Source organism: Littorina saxatilis, linkage group LG9 (assembly GCF_037325665.1).
Source record: "Littorina saxatilis isolate snail1 linkage group LG9, US_GU_Lsax_2.0, whole genome shotgun sequence".
NCBI lineage: Eukaryota > Metazoa > Mollusca > Gastropoda > Littorinimorpha > Littorinidae > Littorina > Littorina saxatilis.
Window position 1 is genome coordinate 22,602,824 of NC_090253.1, and position 20,759 is coordinate 22,623,582.

Here is a 20,759-nt window from a genome sequence, read left to right on the forward strand (position 1 = left end):
ACACGCACACAGGTTGATAGTGTGTCTGTCTTGCAATAATGGCAGCACGAGGCTGCGGGGATGATAAACTCGTCTACTCCTACCCCCGCCCCCCCCCTTTACCGCCACACCCATGTTTGAATTTGTTCAAATCAATTATTGAATACAGCTCAGTTTTTCTGTGCGTTTTGTTCTTTTCAGAATAACAGCAGTGCGGACAAAACACAGACTGTTTATGCTCATCAGCGAATTAAATTGTTGTTCTCTTGTCTCCTTTGTCTCTCTCTAGTTTTCTCCCTTATGTTTGTGTATCCCTTGTAAAACTTCTCTACCTTCTCACTTCTCTTCTCAACTATTTTGAGTATTTCACGCATAGAGGAAGTGTAGCCATGTGATGTTTGTTTCAGTCATTTTACGGCGTGGCGGTGGGTGTGGTGGAGATCGCATCAGGCAGAACGAAGACCCATTCTGATAATCATCGGTCTATCACTCAGGTCTCAGGGATAAATGAGACCCGAAGCGAAGTAACTCATTTTGACCTGAGTTCAGGCAGAACGAAGGCCCTCAAGCCCTGGAACTGAAAGTTCCGATCAACTGAACATTGCTATACTTTCTTCAAAATAAACTGCTTTCCAGAAAAGGTGAGTGAGAGAGCGTTTAAAAAGAAATGACTGTTGTATTTTTGTCACATGCTAGGAGGTTGATGGATTAGGAGGTTGTGCGGGGGGGAGGTGCCATTGAGACTTGTTGTTCTACAGCAGCAACAGCGAAAATACCACCATCGCCACCACTAACAACAACAAATGTAACAATCGCTCTCACCACCAACACCAGACAACAAATGAACATATAGTTGTGTTCTGTAAAACTTTGCTTTAATATGGCTCAAACAAGGATGCTTTAAAAGGACTACTTGTACCCCTCGAATTTGCACAAGAAGAAAGGATAATGGTGGGAAAGAAGTGGTTTGGGTGTTTGGCGCCGGGGTGGGGGATTGGGGCCATTCATGGCATGGAAAATGTTTAGATAACAAAAAATATATATTATTAATATTTTTTATGATGTGATCAAACTTTCAGTCACAGAAGAATATCTGTCCATGTAATTGATCGAAACTCAATGTTATTCCAATGGCAGGGGAGTTTTCGCGTTCACTGCACGAAAGTGTAACGGAGACTGCTGCCTGCCATTCTCTTCTTGAAGACCTCATCAAACAGCTCGTTCTGTGCCAACGTGAACCAGTTCTTCCAGTCTCCTACTTCACCTGAAACATTATCACCATCATCATCACCATCACCATCATCATCATCATCATCATCATCATCATCATCATCATCATCATCATCATCATCATCATCATCATCATCATCATCATCATCATCCCTTAAGTATAGTCTGCGCATGCCTCTAAAGGGGTGAGCATGATCATGGGGAAATGGCCAATCAGACGGGCGCAATGGCTTGGTGGTAAGACGCCGGCCTCCAAAGCGGAAGGTAGTGGGTTCGAATCCCGGCCGCGCCTGGTGGGTTAAAGTGGAAATTTTTCCGATCTCCCAGGTCAACTTATGTGCAGACCTGCTAGTGCCTTATCCCCCTTCGTGTGTACACGCAAGCACAAGACCAAGTGCGCACGGAAAAAATCCTGTAATCCATGTCAAGCCGGGTTCGGTGGGTTATAGAAACACGAAAACACCCAGCATGCTTCCTCCGAAAGCGGCGTATGGCTGCCTAAATGGCGGGGTAAAAACGGTCATACACGTAAAAATTCACTCGTGCAAAAACACGAGTGTACGTGGGAGTTTCAGCCCACGAACGCAGAAGAAGAAGAAGAAGGCCAATCAGAATCTTTGCGAATCTCACGGCAAATCACGTTACCTGTCGTCATCGGGGTAACTATTTTGAATTTCGTGATAGATTGAAACAGTGTGCCATTCTGAATTTGAATATTCTTCTCAAATTTGAGTAAAAAATTCCGTTCAAGGCCCGGTAAGTACTGCCGTTTGATGATGATGATGATGATGGATGATGGATGATGATGATGCACCTGTTGCATACACATTCCAGTATTATGTGTGCTTATTACATGTCACACTGAAAAGGACCGTCTCTGCGGATTGTCTGCAAGAGAAAAGCATTTTGATTTGATCTTTAGAAACAAATGTTAAATCCCCTGCCTACGCGTTTGCGGTTTCAAGCGTCGTGTGTCTGGACCAAGGTCCTTAGACGTGTACGGGTGCAGGGATGTTACTACAAATTCATACCTATAGGACAAATGTCCTGAGTTCTTCAGCATCAATAGGACATTTGACCGCTTTCAGAAAGTTTCATAGGACATTATGAATTTGCGCCAAACAGCTTATAACATTCCATGGAATTGTTCCAAAGTCATGCGCCCACACACACACGCACACACACACACCCATGCGCGCGCGCTGTAGAACACACACATAATATAGTAAATACATCAACACAGTGTGCGTATAATGTTGTATTTGTTTTGTTTCAAAGAAACCACAAAAAAGAAACCAACATGAACAACTTCAGAGCCGCTGGAGTTGTCTCCCGTACTCCTGTAGCATGCACTGATCTATTCTAAAAATAATCCACTATTTTTAGATCAGTGCGCTGCACCGAGACGGTTATAAATACCCAAACGGCGCATACCGCAAACGGTTCGGGAATTCCCGACAAAAGAAAAGATCCGCACACGGCGCTGGCAACTTAAGTGTCAGCTGAACACGAGAGCGTTCGGTCTTTTAGAAGATTTGTACGTCCAAATTTACACGTACACGTCGACGTCTTGGTTCCAGGTACCGCTTCTAGACCTCTCTTCTTCTTTTTCTTTTTCTTCTCGTTCGCTCCTTCTAGACATCGACTCCTGTGGCACGCACGAATGCCGCCATCTTCTTTAGGGCCACCAGGTCGCCAAATATATTAAGCTTCTGCTGCAGGGGGGTCGCATCCGGCCAAGCTGTGCTTATTGTTTTCTCTCTTTAATACAAGGATCGCATTAACTGGAAATTGTCAGTATTTCACGAATACCTATTTTCTGGCGCTTGCCATTAAGGATACAAACAAGAGCAATCAAGGGTAAAAATCAACAAAACTGTTCAATGATTTACCCTTTCTGTAGAAACCTGCAGCGTTTTCTTTCAACATTTTGTGTTTGCTCTCTGACGGCATTTCTTTCGCTTTCTTCATGTTGGTGAAGCTGCAGGCGTCTGCTATCTGTTCGCAGAGTTGTCTGCCCCTGTTGGTTCCCAGAAACTGGTCCAGTTTTTCGATCTGGCCGACAGGGTCCTGGAAACGAAACTCAACTTGAAAATGAAATTCAGCCGTGTATTTTGTATTTCCGCGTATTCTTTATGGACTTAGCTTTCTGTTGCCGTGGAAAGGGAACACAACAGGGAATTCATTCTTCCTCATTGAAGACCCATACATTATTCCATATTTTACTCAAAATATCTCCATTCTCATAGTAAGTTTACAAGACACGGGTCAACGCTGTGATCTTGAAATTCAGAAATAACCGAAGAAAACTTTATTGTGTGCTGAGCGCGGCTTTTGGGTTGGTGCAGGTGTTATTTAGTGAAATCAGTTTGGCAAAATATCCCCGTCTCAGTACGCAAAGCAGCAAGAGTGCTGATTTTGAACGTATTTCAAAGTTGTAGAATGCCTTTTAAGCATAGAAAAGAGTAGAAGAATCTGTGAGGTTTATATGATGGCTAACACAAGGTTACGCCCCTTTAAAGCAGGAAGTTTAATGCCATAGGTGGTGATAATGCATTCGGACACAAACCTGTTTCAGGTCTTCAAAGGCTGAGGTGAAGATGGGCACTTGTGTCTGTGTCTTGATCACATCCTCCCACTCCAGGACATAGTCAAACCAGTCACCGTACCAGTCTGCACACAGTGTTTTTAAGTTATGCGGAGTAAAACAAACATAAATCAATACGATAAAACAAAAAATAGTAATACATAGATCAACAACAAGAAGAATGTCAGAAAGAAGAGAGACGGAAAGTCAGACAGACAAAACACAGCCCAACAGACAAAGTGATAAACGATGAGAGAGAGAGAGAGAGAGAGAGAGAGAGAGAGAGAGAGAGAGAGAGAGAGAGAGAGAGAGAGACAGAGAGAGAGAGAGAGAGAGAGAGAGAGAGAGAGAGAGAGAGACAGACAGACAGACAGACAGACATTACAGACGGACAGAGAGACAGAGACAGAGACACAAAGAGACACTGAGAGAGCTCTCATTGATTCCTTTATCTCTTCAGCACACACTCACATCCGAATCCAGAGATCATGAGGTCAAAGAAGTGGTTCCACGTGCCCTCATAGCCCACTGTGCCCTTGCGCCCGTTGGTGTGGTGGTACAGCGATACCCACGTGTCTTTGGGGTTCCTCTCCATGTAGATCACTTTCGTCTTCTTCACGAATATCTGTCAGCAAATCATGGATCTGATACTCATATATTTTGAGCGTATGTGCTGGTACAGCGAATTAGGGTTGCTTGTTTATTATCTTGTTTATCTACATATCAAGATGTATCCACCTATGTAAGTGTTTGGTGTCTGTTTGCCTGTCCGTTCATCCATTACTTTGACTGAATTACTCATTTCTCTGTCTGTCTGTCTAGAGCCTGTCCAGTGTTCGTCTGTCCGCTTCTCTCTCTCTCTCTCTCTCTCTCTCAAACCTCTTTCCCTTTCTCTCTGTTTTTACACCCCCGGTATAGGGGTGTGTATACTGAGGTTTCGCTCGATGTGTTTGTTTGGGTGTTTGTGTGTTTGTTTGTGTGTTTGTTTGTGTGTTTGTTTGTGTGTTTGTGTTCGCATATAGATCTCAAGAATGAACGGACCGATCGTCACCAAACTTGGTGAACAGGTTCTATACATTTCTGAGACGGTCCTTACAAAAATTGGGACCAGTCAAACACACGGTTAGGGAGTTATTGGTGGATTAAAATTATACAAGGACTTATACAGGGACATCTTCATGGTCAAAGGGAAATAACCATTCTCACTCAGTCACTGCCACCAACTGAGAAGGTTATTTCCCTTTGACGGGGGTGTTTTTCCTACCTCATAGGAATTTCTTGTTCTATTCGTTTTCCCTTTCCCTTTCGCTGTACATCTATATATTCCGCCGCCTTTATGTAATAAAGCGGCGTATAGGTTTCACTCTGTTTGTTTCTCTGTCTACGGATTAGACTTGTATCTCTGGTTTTATCCATCTGTTAATCCATCTCACCTGTTCGGGAAGGTGGTGAAATTTGAGATGCGTGCAGAAGACTCTTGGAGGCGGGCCATGATGGTCGTCTCCCTTTTGAAGGGGGCTGAACTCCAAGAAAAAATCTCTGGCACTTATGTTTTTGTTGTGGTCTGCACTTCCCGCTAACAACATGAGGAGAATTTCGTGGTGCCAGTTGTTTCCTGAAATAGACCACTCCGCCATGTTAACCTTCTTCTTCTTCTTCTTCTTCTGCGTTCGTGGGCTGAAACTCCCACGTACACTCGTGTTTTTGCACGAGTGGAATTTTACGTCTATGACCGTTTTTACCCCGCCATTTAGGCAGCCATACGCCGCTTTCGGGGGAAGCATGCTGGGTATTTTCGTGTTTCTATAACCCACCTCGGACATGGATTACATGATCTTTTCCGTGCGCACTTGGTCTTGTGCTTGCGTGTACACAGAAAGGAGGATAAACCACTAGCAGGTCTGCACACTGATAAGTTGACCTGGGAGATCGGAAAAATCTCCACACTTAACCCACAAGGCGGCCGCGGCCGGGATTCGAACCCTCGACCTTCTGATTAAGAGGCCGACGTCTTACCACCCCGCCACAGCGCCCGTCTTCGCCCTGTTAATCAAGCCAGGTATGTTAGGCAATCTGAAAAAAATAACTGCAAATGTTGAGCCTGTACTGCTCCATCAAACATATGCCATTCTCACAAGCGTGATCCTCACAAGACCATTGAATAGCAGCATGGTGAGACATGATTGCCAATGGGTCTACTTGAAATGAGAAAACATTACACTTTACAGGCTGGTGCATGATAATCTATGTTTGTTGTGGCGTTCACGTACAAACTACCGGCACGGTTGGCCTAGTGGTAAGGCGTCCGCCCCGTGATCGGGAGGTCGTGGGTTCGAACCCCGGCCGGGTCATACCTAAGACTTTAAAATTCAGTGATCGCGCTAGGTATTTTTCAAACCGGTATGACGTCATGAGCTGGCTACAAGGCTCTCACGAAAATCGGTAAGCTTGCCAAGGCAACCAGTAAAAGACAAACAATGACTTACTATACATTAAATCAATGTTTATCAATGTCAGTGATATGCGGACGTTTTTTCTCTCTCCCCCCCCCCCCCCCCCCCCCCCCCCCCGCCTCAAAGCAACTGTCGCACAACTTGACAGTGACACATCAGCAGCCGCTGTGAGAGAGAGAGAGAGAGAGAGAGAGAGAGAGAGAGAGAGAGAGAGACTTCCGAAATAAAATAGGAAACCAAATAGTAATCACGCAACTGGAAGACTTACTCACTAGTTACTTACTGTTACAGTTTCACTTTCGCCTCACAATAATCAACTGTATGTAGACAAAGATCTAAGCTGGTGTGAGTACGTGATTTCCCGGTATGATGCTATGTCGGCTATAGTTAGACGCCGTCCCTTATTGTTTTTCAGTTTCTCATAAACTGAAAGATTTTACGATGGACCGGGAACCGAAAGAAATGGCGCGAAAAGTATGATGTCTGATGTCTGTGTGTGTAGATCTTTTTCTCGGCGACAAGAAAGATTTCTCGGCTCCCTGACCACCTACATTGCTCAAATAATCTGCTAGCAAATACTTTAGATCTGGCACAATCGTACTGAAAGACATTTCGGAGCTCGCCTCCTTGTTATTTTTGACGTCATGTTTGACACCTTGACATCAAGTGTCATCAATGGAGACATAATCGCAACATTGTAGCGCTGTCACAACAAGCCATCCAAATCTCTCTCTCTCTCTCTCTCTCTCTCTCTCTCTCTCTCCTTTTGTAATAAAGTTCTGAGTCTGAGTCTGAGTCTGAGTCTGAGTCTCTCTCTCTCTCTGTCTCTGTCTCTCTTGGCTATCTCTCTCTCTCTCTCAAGAATTATTGGGGGATGGGGGGGGGGGGGGCACGCACACACACACACACACACACACTTCACAGTAAAGTCGCCGGATTGGCACGTGCCTATGGTTTCCCTTCCACAAACCTGTCTTGGGAAACCCAGCGATGAGGATGTCTTCTGGCTTGAGATCCATCTCTCTGATGTCCTGTTTATGCTGACGGAAATCCTGGATGGCGGGGAAGGCTGGGATGAGCAGATCTCCGAAGTGACCGAAGTAAATGTTGTTTCCATGCTTGTCTTTCAGTTCGACGTAAGGCGTTGTCATTTTTAGTTGTTGATGATGAGCCGATTACGAAGCAGGGACAGCCATGAAGGCAATGGTTAGTCTTTGTTCTTCCCCCTTCCTGAAAGCACATGGTCACGGAATATGTTTGGTGGCTTGTTGACAGACCAGCTTTTTTGTTGGTCCAAGGGGACCATATCGTCTTTTGTTTCCTCTTTATCGACCAAGGCTAAAGGCCGCGGTTGATAAACACGTGACAAAAGGCAATATGCTCCCCGAGGATAAAAAAAAAATGGTGGTCAGACAACAAGCCACCAAACATCGTTTTTGTCATCATCTTGGTTGTGCAACAAAATGCACAATAACCCATAGGGAGACGAATTTTTAGAATCCAATTCCGGGCCGCAAAGCAGCGTCACATTAGTTCGAGATAACACGTCAAACTTGTCTGTGACGTCAAACGTAGCTTGTTGACGCTTTTCTTCCAGTCTGAAAATGTACAGAGCTGCGAATGTGAGTTCAGAAAGTGTTGGGCATATTTCTTTTCTTGTAAATGTTTTATGACTTTTTGTTGTGGATTTTGCGATTACAGAGATAAGTTGCAAATTGACCATGAGTCGCCACAGTAATTGTCAACATTGATTGGGTCTTCAGTTTGAGAGTGAATGCTCACAATCGTTGTCCTCGGAAACACGAATCCAAAGCCGCGATGGGCAGTCCACACACAGGCACTCGTCACGAGGTGGGCGGGGCCTATGTCTTACTTGGATGTCACTTGTGATGGACGGTCGTCTTTCCTTATGGTTTATACAAGGTATGATACTGAGTCTTAAACATACACAGCTTAGCAAAGCAACACAACGGCTATGATAAAATCGTCAAGTATACATTAAACTATCAGGCAGCTACAGATTTATACCAATTAGACGTTGCTACGGCTGTTATTTTGCAAAACGGCACGGATTTTGGCACACAAAAACCCACGTTGTTCTAGACCGAACGGAAGTTACGTATGACTTACTTCCCCTTATAATCAAACCAAGACAACAAGCTGTGCCCGTTCATTGGCTGAAGGAAAAATATTGCGCGAAATCTGACGTGTAGATCTGTTGTAGATTTGAAAAAACATAAGAAGGTTGGTTACGTGTACATGTAATAACGTTGCAATCTTGAATGAAATGTAGTAAGACTGTTTTTGTTGCTCAAGACTGTTATTTTTATGGAGGTTGCTCAAGACTGTTATTTTTATGGAGCTTTTCTCAATGTCTGTCCAAAATTGGGCACCATAACAGAGAGGGAGGGAGATAGAGAGGAAAGAGAGAAATTTTGTTTCCCATCCACATCAGTTACGGGTTGGTTGTTGATGTAGAACGACTGATAGCAAAGGAGTCAGGTCAGATAATGCACACAGCACGAGACGCTTGCAGAAAAGGATATACAATCATGGTTCTTGCATGCTTACAGTGATATCTTTCTTGCTATTTTTCATCAATGAACACAATGCCACAGCAAAACATATTTAACCCAATTGTACCTGTTGAGAGTGAAGTTAGGATTTATCTTTTCAAAAAGTGGACTCTGCAGTCGTTCAGGCTATCCAAATAATCTCATTTGCAGGCTTAGGTTCCCAGTTAGCTAGCACACAAAGAGCACCAAGTGCAGTGACATCTGTGTACAGTACAGAATAGGGCAACCGAGCTTGACCCATCTGTGCAATTATAAGTTGATCAAAATGCTAATCGAATTGATTGAAAATTAAGCAGATAATACCCTCCTGCTGCATATTTTATGCACACATTTTTTTCAACAAAGTAACTAATTGTTTACAGGTTTTAGTGTTCATCACAAGACATATTATTCTTATTTATATTTATATTTTCAGAAGCCATATACTCAAGATCATTCCACATCTCATACCTGCATGTGCATACTTCCAAACCATTGAAGAAGTCACACATGAGTAATTATATCATGATCCTTCATATATATTTATTTCAAATTAAATCTTTCAATCAATCAATCAATATGAGGCGTATATCGCGCGTATTCCGTGGGTACGTTTCTAAGCGCAGGGATTTTTTTTAATTTTAAAATTTTATTTTATGCAATTTATATCGCACACATATTCAAGGCGCAGGGATTTATTTATGCCGTGTGAGATGGATTTTTTTTTACACAATACATCACGCATTCACATCGGCCAACAGATCGCAGCCATTTCGGCGCATATCCTACTTTTCACGGCCTATTATTCCAAGTCACACGGTACGGGTATTTTGGTGGACATTTTTATCTATGCCTATACAATTTTGCCAGGAAAGACCCTTTTGTCAATCGTGGGATCTTTAACGTGCATACCCCAATGTAGTGTACACGAAGGGATCTCGGTTTTTCGTCTCATCCGAAAGACTAGCACTTGAACCCACCACCTAGGTTAGGAAAGGGGGGAGAAAATTGTAATAGTAGTAGGCTAGTCTTGAGAGCGCACAGGCCCCGCCCACTTTGATCCCGACCCGTTCGTGACGAGTGCCTGTGGTTCCACACATCAAACAATCAGCCTGATTAGCTTTTACTTTGACAATCCACGTTTCACCTGAAAGCTCAAACCCATTCACCACCTCGATTTAATGCATGTGGGGAAGATGAAATTTATTCCCCGGCTGGTTGAAGAATGAAAACTCCGGAAATTGATGACAACATCGGTTATTCCCAATGAGCTATGTAGCTCAGCTTGCCTCACAATCAAGGAACACAACTCCTCCTCAGTCCACGAAAAGCCTGACAAGAGTTATTTCCAGACAGCGTCGTTCGAGTCATCTAGCTTGCTCGACCCGATGTAGACTTTGTTATGTTGTAGGCCTCTAGACTGACCTCGAAAACGAAGAATTATGGTGAGAGAGAGAGAGAGAGAGAGAGAGAGAGAGAGAGAGAGAGAGAGAGAGAGAGAGACACACACTAACACACAGAGTAACAACAACCGACACAACACAAACGATACACAGTCATCTGGGTTTTGAAGTGTACTACATACGTAGTATCATGTTTCACCGTGCAATCAGGTCAGCATTTCTCTCAGTCGTGTTTGGTTTTAAACGGCAGTGTTTTATTCTTGACACATTTTCATGACATTTACACTCTTTGGTTATAAAAACAACAACGAGCCTGCGATCTCATGCGAGTGACTTTATATCACGGTAGGTTTATATTGAACAGAGTGAACGACAATAACAAGAACATTAACAACAACACAAAGTTGGGTTTTGAAATATGCTGCATCTAGATTCTTTTTTGATTTCGCAACGAGGTCAGCATATCTCACAGGCAGTCGTACGAATTCCTGCTCTCAACACATTTGCCGACCACCTACTTGGTCAATATATCGAGTCAAAAACCTACCTGTAGCTTTGTCAGTCAATGAATATCATGCTTCAGCGACTGCCTGCTCGGAAGGATTTAGTCCGAGACACACAAAAAAGTGACAGAAAATTATGTACAAAAACGGTATGAATTTGCCAGTAAGATTCCCCTCATAGGAATGCTAGCGATGCAGATATTCGTTTCACACAGAACGTGTGCGTCGAACGATGACCCAGTTACACAAAGTAACAACACTTCTTCTTGCGTTCGCCGTCACACCATCAGTTTAGTCTGCGAGACGAGTAACAACACTTGAGTGCTGTGTTTTGTTAGACAGCTGCACTGAGCGCATTCGAGCAAAAAAAGTCAGTGACTGACGGTGCACGTATGGTGTTCTTCCGTTTGTTTGTTTGTTTGTTTGCTTAACGCCCAGCCGACCACGAAGGGCCATATCAGGGCGGTGCTGCTTTGACATAGGGGAAGGGCTTCTAAAAATGCACCACTTTTTATATTTAGTCAAGTTTTGACTAAATATTTTAACATCGAGGGGGAATCGAAACGAGGGTCGTGGTGTATGTGCGTGTGACTGTGTGTGTGTGTGTGTGTCTGTGTGTGTGGGTGTGTGTGTGTGTGTGTAGAGCGATTCAGACTAAACTACTGGACCGATCTTTATGAAATTTGACATGAGAGTTCCTGGGTATGAAATCCCCGAACGTTTTTTTCATTTTTTTGATAAATGTCTTTGATGACGTCATATCCGGCTTTTCGTGAAAGTTGAGGCAGCACTGTCACGCCCTCATTTTTCAACCAAATTGGTTGAAATTTTGGTCATGTAATCTTCGACAAAGCCCGGACTTCGGTATTGCATTTCAGCTTGGTGGCTTAAAAATTAATTTATGACTTTGGTCATTAAAAATCTGAAAATTGTAAAAAAAAAATAAAAATTTATAAAACGATCCAAATTTACGTTTATCTTATTCTCCATCATTTGCTGATTCCAAAAACATATAAATATGTTATATTCGGATTAAAAACAAGCTCTGAAAATTAAATATATAAAAATTATTATCAAAATTAAATTGTCCAAATCAATTTAAAAACACTTTCATCTTATTCCTTGTCGGTTCCTGATTCCAAAAACATATAGATATGATATGTTTGAATTAAAAACACGCTCAGAAAGTTAAAACAAAGAGAGGTACAGAAAAGCGTGCTATCCTTCTTAGCGCAACTACTACCCCGCTCTTCTTGTCAATTTCACTGCCTTTGCCATGAGCGGTGGACTGACGATGCTACGAGTATACGGTCTTGCTGAAAAATGGCATTGCGTTCAGTTTCATTCTGTGAGTTCGACAGCTACTTGACTAAATATTGTATTTTCGCCTTACGCGACTTGTTGTTTCATGCTGATAACTAGCTTGTTTTCTTGCGAAGAAGTTTCATTTTGTGTTTGGTAGTCCTTCTCTCTCAGGTTAATCGTTAGGCCTAATTAGAGTGAAATAGCTTTGATAGACATTCAGCTTCTTCTTCTTCTGCGTTCGTGGGCTGAAACTCCCACGTACACTCGTGTTTTTTGCACGAGTGGAATTTTACGTGTATGACCGTTTTTACCCCGCCATTAAGGCAGCCATACGCCGCTTTCGGAGGAAGCATGCTGGATATTTTCGTGTTTCTATAACCCACCGAACTCTGACATGGATTACAGGATCTTTTCCGTGCGCACTTGGTCTTGTGCTTGCGTGTGCACACGAAGGGGGATAAGCCACTAGCAGGTCTGCACATAAGTTGACCTGGGAGATCGGAAAAATCTCCACACTTAACCCACCAGGCGGCCGCGACCGGGATTCGAACCCTCGACCTTCCGGTTAAGAGGCCGACGTCTTACCACCCCGCCACAGCGCCCGTCAGACATTCAGCAAAAATTAGATACAGAAAAAATCACAAATGGTCCATATTAGGAGCCTGGGCGCCTAATATGGACCAGTGAAGCGGCCTTCACGAATCACTGTAAAAAGCCCCCTATACTTCCAAATAACATGATACAACTTAGTGTGCAAGTCAGACTAATCAAAATATGCTTTAGATTGATCTGTTTCGGGTTGATGAAAGCATTATTTGAAGCACACCAGGAAACTAAAGAAGCTTATCAAAAATAGAGTGAAAATAAGTGAAATTATCAACTTCCACGAAAAGAAGACTCGACTATTTGTTATATTTTTTTGAAATCTCGAGGGCTAGTTATAGGTTATTTCCAGCAAGCTTCTTAATGAATTAATGAAAATAGCCTTTAGCTTTTATTTTCTTCGATTTGTTGAAGGTGGTCCATATTAAGGGACTCACACATATTTTGAGATTTTGCTATCCTTTTTTGTTTGCAGAAGAAACTCGGGGTCAACACTGCTAAAATGTAACAAATACGGTCTTAGCTGTCATATATAGCAATTTTTGTGCGATAAAAGCTTTGGCTGTAGACAAAAACGAGTCCGTTTTAGGCGGCAAATTTAGAGTGAACCCTGCCAAAAGTGAAAACAAGTCGCGTAAGGCGAAAATACAATATTTAGTCAAGTAGCTGTCGAACTCACAGAATGAAACTGAACGCAATGCAACGCAGCAAGACCGTATACTCGTAGTCCACCGCTCACGGCATAGGCAGTGAAATTGACAAGAAGAGCGGGGTAGTAGTTGCGCTAAGAAGGATAGCACGCTTTTCTGTACCTCTCTTTGTTTTAATTTTCTGAGCGTGTTTTTAATCCAAACATATCATATCTATATGTTTTTGGAATCAGGAACCGACAAGGAATAAGATGAAAGTGTTTTTAAATTGATTTGGACAATTTAATTTTGATAATAATGTTTATATATTTAATTTTCAGAGCTTGTTTTTAATCCGAATATAACATATTTATATGTTTTTGGAATCAGCAAATGATGGAGAATAAGATAAACGTAAATTTGGATCGTTTTATAAATTTTTATTTTTTTTTACAATTTTCAGATTTTTAATGACCAAAGTCATTAATTAATTTTTAAGCCACCAAGCTGAAATGCAATACCGAAGTCCGGGCTTCGTCGAAGATTACTTGACCAAAATTTCAACCAATTTGGTTGAAAAATGAGGGCGTGACAGTGCCGCCTCAACTTTCACGAAAAGCCGGATATGACGTCATCAAAGACATTTATCAAAAAAATGAAAAAAATATTCGGGGATTTCATACCCAGGAACTCTCATGTCAAATTTCATAAAGATCGGTCCAGTAGTTTAGTCTGAATCGCTCTACACACACACACACACACGCACATACACCATACCCTCGTTTCGATTCCCCCTCGATGATAAAATATTTAGTCAAAACTTGACTAAATATAACAAGTCGCGTAAGGCGAAAATACAATATTTAGTCAAGTAGCTGTCGAACTCACAGAATGAAACCGAACGCAATGCCATTTTTCAGCAAGACCGTATACTCGTAGCATCGTCAGTCCACCGCTCATGGCAAAGGCAGTGAAATTGACAAGAAGAGCGGGGTAGTAGTTGCGCTAAGAAGGATAGCACGCTTTTCTGTACCTCTCTTTGTTTTAACTTTCTGAGCGTGTTTTTAATCCAAACATATCATATCTATATGTTTTTGGAATCAGGAACCGACAAGGAATAAGATGAAAGTGTTTTTAAATTGATTTCGACAATTTAATTTTGATAATAATGTTTATATATTTAATTTTCAGAGCTTGTTTTTAATCCGAATATAACATAGTTATATGTTTTTGGAATCAGCAAATGATGGAGAATAAGATAAACGTAAATTTGGATCGTTTTATAAATTTCTATTTTTTTTTACAATTTTCAGATTTTTAATGACCAAAGTCATTAATTAATTTTTAAGCCACCAAGCTGAAATGCAATACCGAAGTCCGGGCTTTGTCGAAGATTACTTGACCAAAATTTCAACCAATTTGGTTGAAAAATGAGGGCGTGACAGTGCCGCCTCAACTTTCACGAAAAGCCGGATATGACGTCATCAAAGACATTTATCAAACAAATGAAAAAAACGTTCGGGGATTTCATACCCAGGAACTCTCATGTCAAATTTCATAAAGATCGGTCCAGTAGTTTAGTCTGAATCGCTCTACACACACACACACACAGACAGACAGACACACACACACACACACACACACACACGCACATACACCACGACCCTCGTTTCGATTCCCCCTCGATGTTAAAATATTTAGTCAAAACTTGACTAAATATAAAAAGAAAAAAAGCCTAACGGTTTTAAGGTTTATGTTTCTACAATGTTTTGACATGTGCAAGTTATCCAGAGAGCGAATGAAATTGTTTTGAGCGCTCTAGCGCCGTTAGTTTGTCAGAACAGAAGGTGGTCCATATTAGGAGCCGGTCCACCGCCCTAATATGGCCGCCCTTCGTGGTCGGCTGGGCGTTAAGCAAACAAACAAACAAATCGCGTAAGGCGAAAATACAATATTTAGTCAAGTAGCTGTCGAACTCACAGAATGAAACTGAACGCAATGCCATTTTACTCGTAGCATCGTCAGGCCACCGCTCATGGCAAAGGCAGTGAAATTGACAAGAAGAGCGGGGTAGTAGTTGCGCTAAGAAGGATAACACGCTTTTATGTACCTCTCTTTGTTTTAACTTTCTGAGCGTGTTTTTAATCCAAACATATCATATCTATATGTTTTTGGAATCAGGAACCGACAAGGAATAAGATGAAAGTGTTTTTAAATTGATTTGGACAATTTAATTTTGATAATAATGTTTATATATTTAATTTTCAGAGCTTGTTTTTAATCCGAATATAACATATTTATATGTTTTTGGAATCAGCAAATGATGGAGAATAAGATAAACGTAAATTTGGATCGTTTTATAAATTTTTATTTTTTTTTACAATTTTCAGATTTTTAATGACCAAAGTCATTAATTAATTTTTAAGCCACCAAGCTGAAATGCAATACCGAAGTCCGGGCTTCGTCGAAGATTACTTGACCAAAATTTCAACCAATTTGGTTGAAAAATGAGGGCGTGACAGTGCCGCCTCAACTTTCACGAAAAGCCGGATATGACGTCATCAAAGACATTTATAAAAAAAATGAAAAAAATATTCGGGGATTTCATACCCAGGAACTCTCATGTCAAATTTCATAAAGATCGGTCCAGTAGTTTAGTCTGAATCGCTCTACACACACACACACACACGCACATACACCACGACCCTCGTTTCGATTCCCCCTCGATGTTAAAATATTTAGTCAAAACTTGACTAAATATAAAAAGGAGCCGGTCCATATTAGGAGCCCTTCCCCTATAACGTTCGCAACACACAAGACAGAAGTCGCAGTACAGGCTTCATGTCTCACCCAGTCACATTATTCTGACACCGGACCAACCAGTCCTAGCACTAACCCCATAATGCCAGACGCCAGGCGGAGCAGCCACTAGATTGCCAATTTTAAAGTCTTAGGTATGACCCGGCCGGGGTTCGAACCCACGACCTCCCGATCACGGGGTGGACGCCTTACCACTAGGCCAACCGTGCCGGTATGTGTTCTTCCGTAGTGGTGCACGTGTACCCATAGCTGGAAGGTGCACTTGGTTCTACATTTTTTTTGCCAGTGTGGGTACGGAGACGAGAGCGTTGGAGAGGTATGCTATAATGCTTCTTTGTTTCGGTGATGCAGACAGTAACGTGAACAGACACATCTCAGGATTGGTGAAGTAACGAGAAACACACACACACACACACACACACACACACACACGGGCGCACGCACGCACATTGGCCGCACACCGTCGTCAGACAGCCTCTGGCAGACAGACACACACACACACACACACACACACACATATTTAACATCCCTAATAAACAATGAAGCCAACTTAATCAGACTTTTTCTTTTCTTTTGCAATTCTTCTCAAAAACATTTTCTGTATAAAAATGATGCAATGTAATGAAGAGTGGCATACACACCCAATATACTACGCACACAGACAGTCTGTTTAAAGCAAACAGAGAAGACTACCTGTGTCATGCTACTGGTCCGACTCGCCTCACATCCAGCGGATCAATAGATACACAAGTAAACTGGTATGAGTACTCATGCAACACAAACATAAGCCAACAACTACACATCTGTCAAACAAAGCCTTGCTCTGTCGGTTTGAAACTAGGCTGCTTTGTAACTAAAGGCTGCTTAATATGGTCATCCGCTTTGTGCAGAAAATTAATGGAGTCACGGGGTAGAAGTGCGGTTGGAGTGACAGAAAATTAATGGAGTCACGGGGTAGAAGTGCGGTTGGAATGACAGAAAATTAATGGAGTCACGGGGTAGAAGTGCGGTTGGAATGACAGAAAATTAATGGAGTCATAGTGGGGTAGAAGTGCGGTTGGAATGACAGAAAATTAATGGAGTCACGGGGTAGAAGTGGGGTTGGAATGACAGAAAATTAATGGAGTCACGGGGTAGAAGTGGGGTGGGAGTGACAGAAAATTAATGGAGTCACGGGGTAGAAGTGCGGTTGGAATGACAGAAAATTAATGGAGTCATAGTGGGGTGGAAGTGGGGTTGGAATGACAGAAAATTAATGGAGTCACGGGGTAGAAGTGCGGTTGGAATGACAGAAAATTAATGGAGTCACGGGGTAGAAGTGGGGTGGGAGTGACAGAAAATTAATGGAGTCACGGGGTAGAAGTGCGGTTGGAGTGACAGTTTGCTGGGGAGTTTGATATTGTTGTTGTTGAACAATATTGACCAATTTAAAGACCTAAGACATCTATTGACCCTTTAACCTCCACTTCGCTGCTAACATTTGTCCTGTCATATTTTTAAAGTGTGTTGAACCAAGAGTGAAAAAATAAGATAAATCTACCATACCAGACAGACTTTTAATATACAGACTTTAAAATAAGTATCTAACCAGCAGGACCGGTGGCATAAGTTTGTTGTAGTTGTAGTAGTAGTTGTTGTTCTAGTTGTGTTTATAATTTCAGCCACAGACAGGGTGTCACCCCATTGATCCCACTCCCATGGTACTTTGACACGACAGTATTTCACATTCACTGCACGAAAGTGTAACGGAGACTGCTGCCTGCCATTCTCTTCTTGTAGACCTCATCAAACAGCTCGTTCTGTGCCACCGTGAACCAGTTCTTCCAGTCTCCTACTTCACCTGAAACATCATCATCATCATCATCATCATCATCATCATCATCATCATCATCATCATCATCATCATCATCATCATCATCATCATCATCATCATCATCATCATCATCATCACCACCACCACCACCACCACCACCACCATCATCATCATCACCATCACCACCACCACCATCATCATCATCATCATCATCATCATCATCATCATCATCATCATCGATCATCATCATCATGAAATAGTGACTGATTCTTCAACGAAAGTTTTAAAAAAGATTTGAGAAGAATGTTTAGGCTACAGAAGATTTGAGAAGAACGTTCACAGAAGAAGATTTGAGAAGAACGTTCACAGAAGAAGATTTGAGAAGAACGTATACAGAAGAAGATTTGAGAAGAAAGTTTACACACAGAATGGCAGGTTCTGTGCTTCATATTGAGTTATCTTGATCACGAGACTTAGCCTAATGGTGATATTGTCAGGCCTACCATAAATTCTATCAAGTTAAGAAGCCGCCGGTAACTTCAGTGAAATGCAGTAACAGTTTGGCATTGCCCAGTGAAAACAAACTTGTACTCTGACTTACTACGAATAAAAAAAAATAAAATGCAGACCCTTCTCACTATGAGTATCTATGCACACTCAACATTGAACAAGAACATAGCACATTGACAGACATTTTCCGGTGTTCTGCAATAGGGATACAAATAATGGCAGGAAGGGAGATTGAATCAACAAAGGTGTGCAATGTTTACCCTTTCTGTAGAATCCTGCAGCGTTTTCTTTGAACATTTTCTTTTTGATCTCGGGCGGTACCTTCTTTACTTCCTTAATTTTGGTGAAGCTGCAGGCGTCTGCTATCTGTTCACAGAGTTGTCTGCCCCTGTTGGTTCCCAGAAACTGGTCCAGCTTTTCGATCTGGCCGACTGGGTCCTGGAACCGTCGAAAGTTTAAAATAAATTGCAGCCGTATATTTTGTATGTCCGCGTATCCTTTGTGGAATTCGCTTTTTGACGTTATGGACATTCAATCCTACTTTAAAACCCACATGCCGTGTTTCTCTGAAACTGAGACAGTTAGTTTACACAACATGTAGAAGTTACGTTAAGAAACTGACAACAACGTGTGCTCAGTGAATTGTGTGTGTGTGTGTGTGTGTGTGTGTGTCACGGTGTGTGTGTGTGTGTGTGTGTGTGTGTGTGTGTGTGTGTGTGTGTGTGTGTCACGGTGTGTGTGTGTGTGTGTGTGTGTGTGTGTGTGTGCGAAGCAGCTGAAGACTGATTATTAACACAGATATTTATATAAAAAAATTGGGTAAAAAATGCTCCCAAGAAAAGCTTGCTTGTTGATGGAAACAGCGGCCGGTAACCCCCCTCCAAAAAAAAATTCCTCAATTTCCAATTAGCCACAATAAGACTTGGCAGTGTACAATGATTGTTGCATGTGAATTGTGAGTGTCCATTTTCTCATAATAACCTTGAAATACTTTATCAATTGAAATTATAATTTCTGCTCCTGATACATACAGAACAGCATTTATCTGTGCAAAAATAATGTGACAGGGGAGGCTACCGCTCCTTTCATAGTGGTTTCAGATTGTCTGTATGTTCATGGAAACCTTCGGGTTTGCAAAACAGTTTTTATAGGGCTAAGAAATTAGCCCTAACATTTTCAATCCTGTTTGATTGCACTTCGCCTCCCGAGGTGATCGTAGTGTTACGGCACTCGGTTACAATAACAACAATAACAACAACTAATTTTGAAAACTATGATACAAACGTATTTAGTTGTGTCACTGATGCATGTATTTGCACACAAACCTTTTTCATATCTTCAAAGACAGAGGTGATGATGGGCACTTGTTTCTGTGTCTTGATAGCATCCTCCCAATCAAGGACATGGTCAAACCAGTCACCGTACCTATCTGTACATTAAAGAGAGATTAATAAATTAGGCAGATAGACATCGAAACCGTTTGGACACAAACTTAAAGACCAACGATGATTCTGTCCCTCCCCACCTCCCCTCCCCTCTCCCGCCGCCCCCCCCCCCCCCCCACTTTCTTTATTTGTTACCTTTTTTTCGCGTGCACATGTATACGCACGTGCGAACACACACACACACACACACACACACACACACACACACACACACACGGCACACACACACTCACACGCGCGCATGCAAGCACGCACGCACACACACACCACACACCACACACACACACACACACACACACACACACACCACACACACACACACACACACACACACACACCGTGCGCCTGGAAATGATCATTCTACTTCAGCACACACTCACAGCCGAATCCAGAGATCATGAGGTCAAAGAACTGGTTCCACGTGCCATGATAACCCGATGTGCTCTTGAGTCCGAATGCGTGGTTGTACAGCGATACCCACGTGTCTTTGGGGTTCCTGTCCAAGTGAATCAGTTTCGTCTTCTTTTCCAATACCTGTCAGGAAGCCATGGATACATATTTTATTTAGTTGTGCACGTTATGACTTCCCGGTATTATTCATGGGTTTTCCTCGCTTTTTTTTCCAATACCTGTCAGGAAGCCATGGATACATATTTTATTTAGTTTTGCACGTTATGATTTCCCGGTATTATTTATGGGTTTTCCTCGCTTCTCTGTTTTGGGTTTCGTTTGCACAAGTTCATTTCCTTTGCTAGTGTGAGAACGTACGGGAGATTTCAGAGCGGGCTGAGGCCTCGGTGGTCGGTCGCTGACTCCGCATAAGTTTTCGTTCTGCAGCATTGCCATTGGTCGACCGTTCGATAGTTTTACTGGTAGAAACCTTTTGCCCGACTAAGCGGTCAAAGTGTCAATCCTGGTTTGGTA

The 20,759-nt window shown here is 42.2% G+C and overlaps 2 protein-coding genes across 5 annotated transcripts in view; both read right to left on the reverse strand.

Moving 5' to 3' along the window:
- Window positions 1-832: 832 nt before the first annotated feature.
- Window positions 833-11,026, reverse strand: LOC138975613 (sulfotransferase 1C2-like). 4 transcript variants are annotated; one of them, XM_070348337.1, is made up of 7 exons: window positions 10,755-11,026; window positions 7,220-7,479; window positions 5,230-5,411; window positions 4,268-4,421; window positions 3,779-3,882; window positions 3,102-3,279; window positions 833-1,243 (listed from the first exon to the last, which is right to left on the reverse strand). In XM_070348337.1, exons 2-7 carry the CDS (start codon window positions 7,398-7,400, stop codon window positions 1,131-1,133), a joined length of 912 nt encoding a protein of 303 aa, XP_070204438.1. In that variant the 5' UTR covers window positions 7,401-7,479; window positions 10,755-11,026; the 3' UTR covers window positions 833-1,130. The 4 variants fall into 4 exon arrangements, with proteins under 4 accessions (XP_070204438.1, XP_070204439.1, XP_070204440.1 ...); XM_070348338.1 differs by lacking the exon at window positions 10,755-11,026 and adding an exon at window positions 10,094-10,114; XM_070348339.1 differs by lacking the exon at window positions 5,230-5,411 and having other exon boundaries at window positions 10,755-11,015.
- Window positions 11,027-16,617: 5,591 nt separating this feature from the next.
- LOC138975614 (uncharacterized) overlaps window positions 16,618-20,759 on the reverse strand; it is a gene marked incomplete in the record, with an annotated part of 38,364 nt that continues 34,222 nt past the window's right edge. The window contains 4 exon segments of the mRNA XM_070348341.1: window positions 16,618-17,907; window positions 18,651-18,828; window positions 19,716-19,819; window positions 20,216-20,369. Of these exon segments, the coding sequence (XP_070204442.1) occupies window positions 17,795-17,907; window positions 18,651-18,828; window positions 19,716-19,819; window positions 20,216-20,369 (549 nt within the window).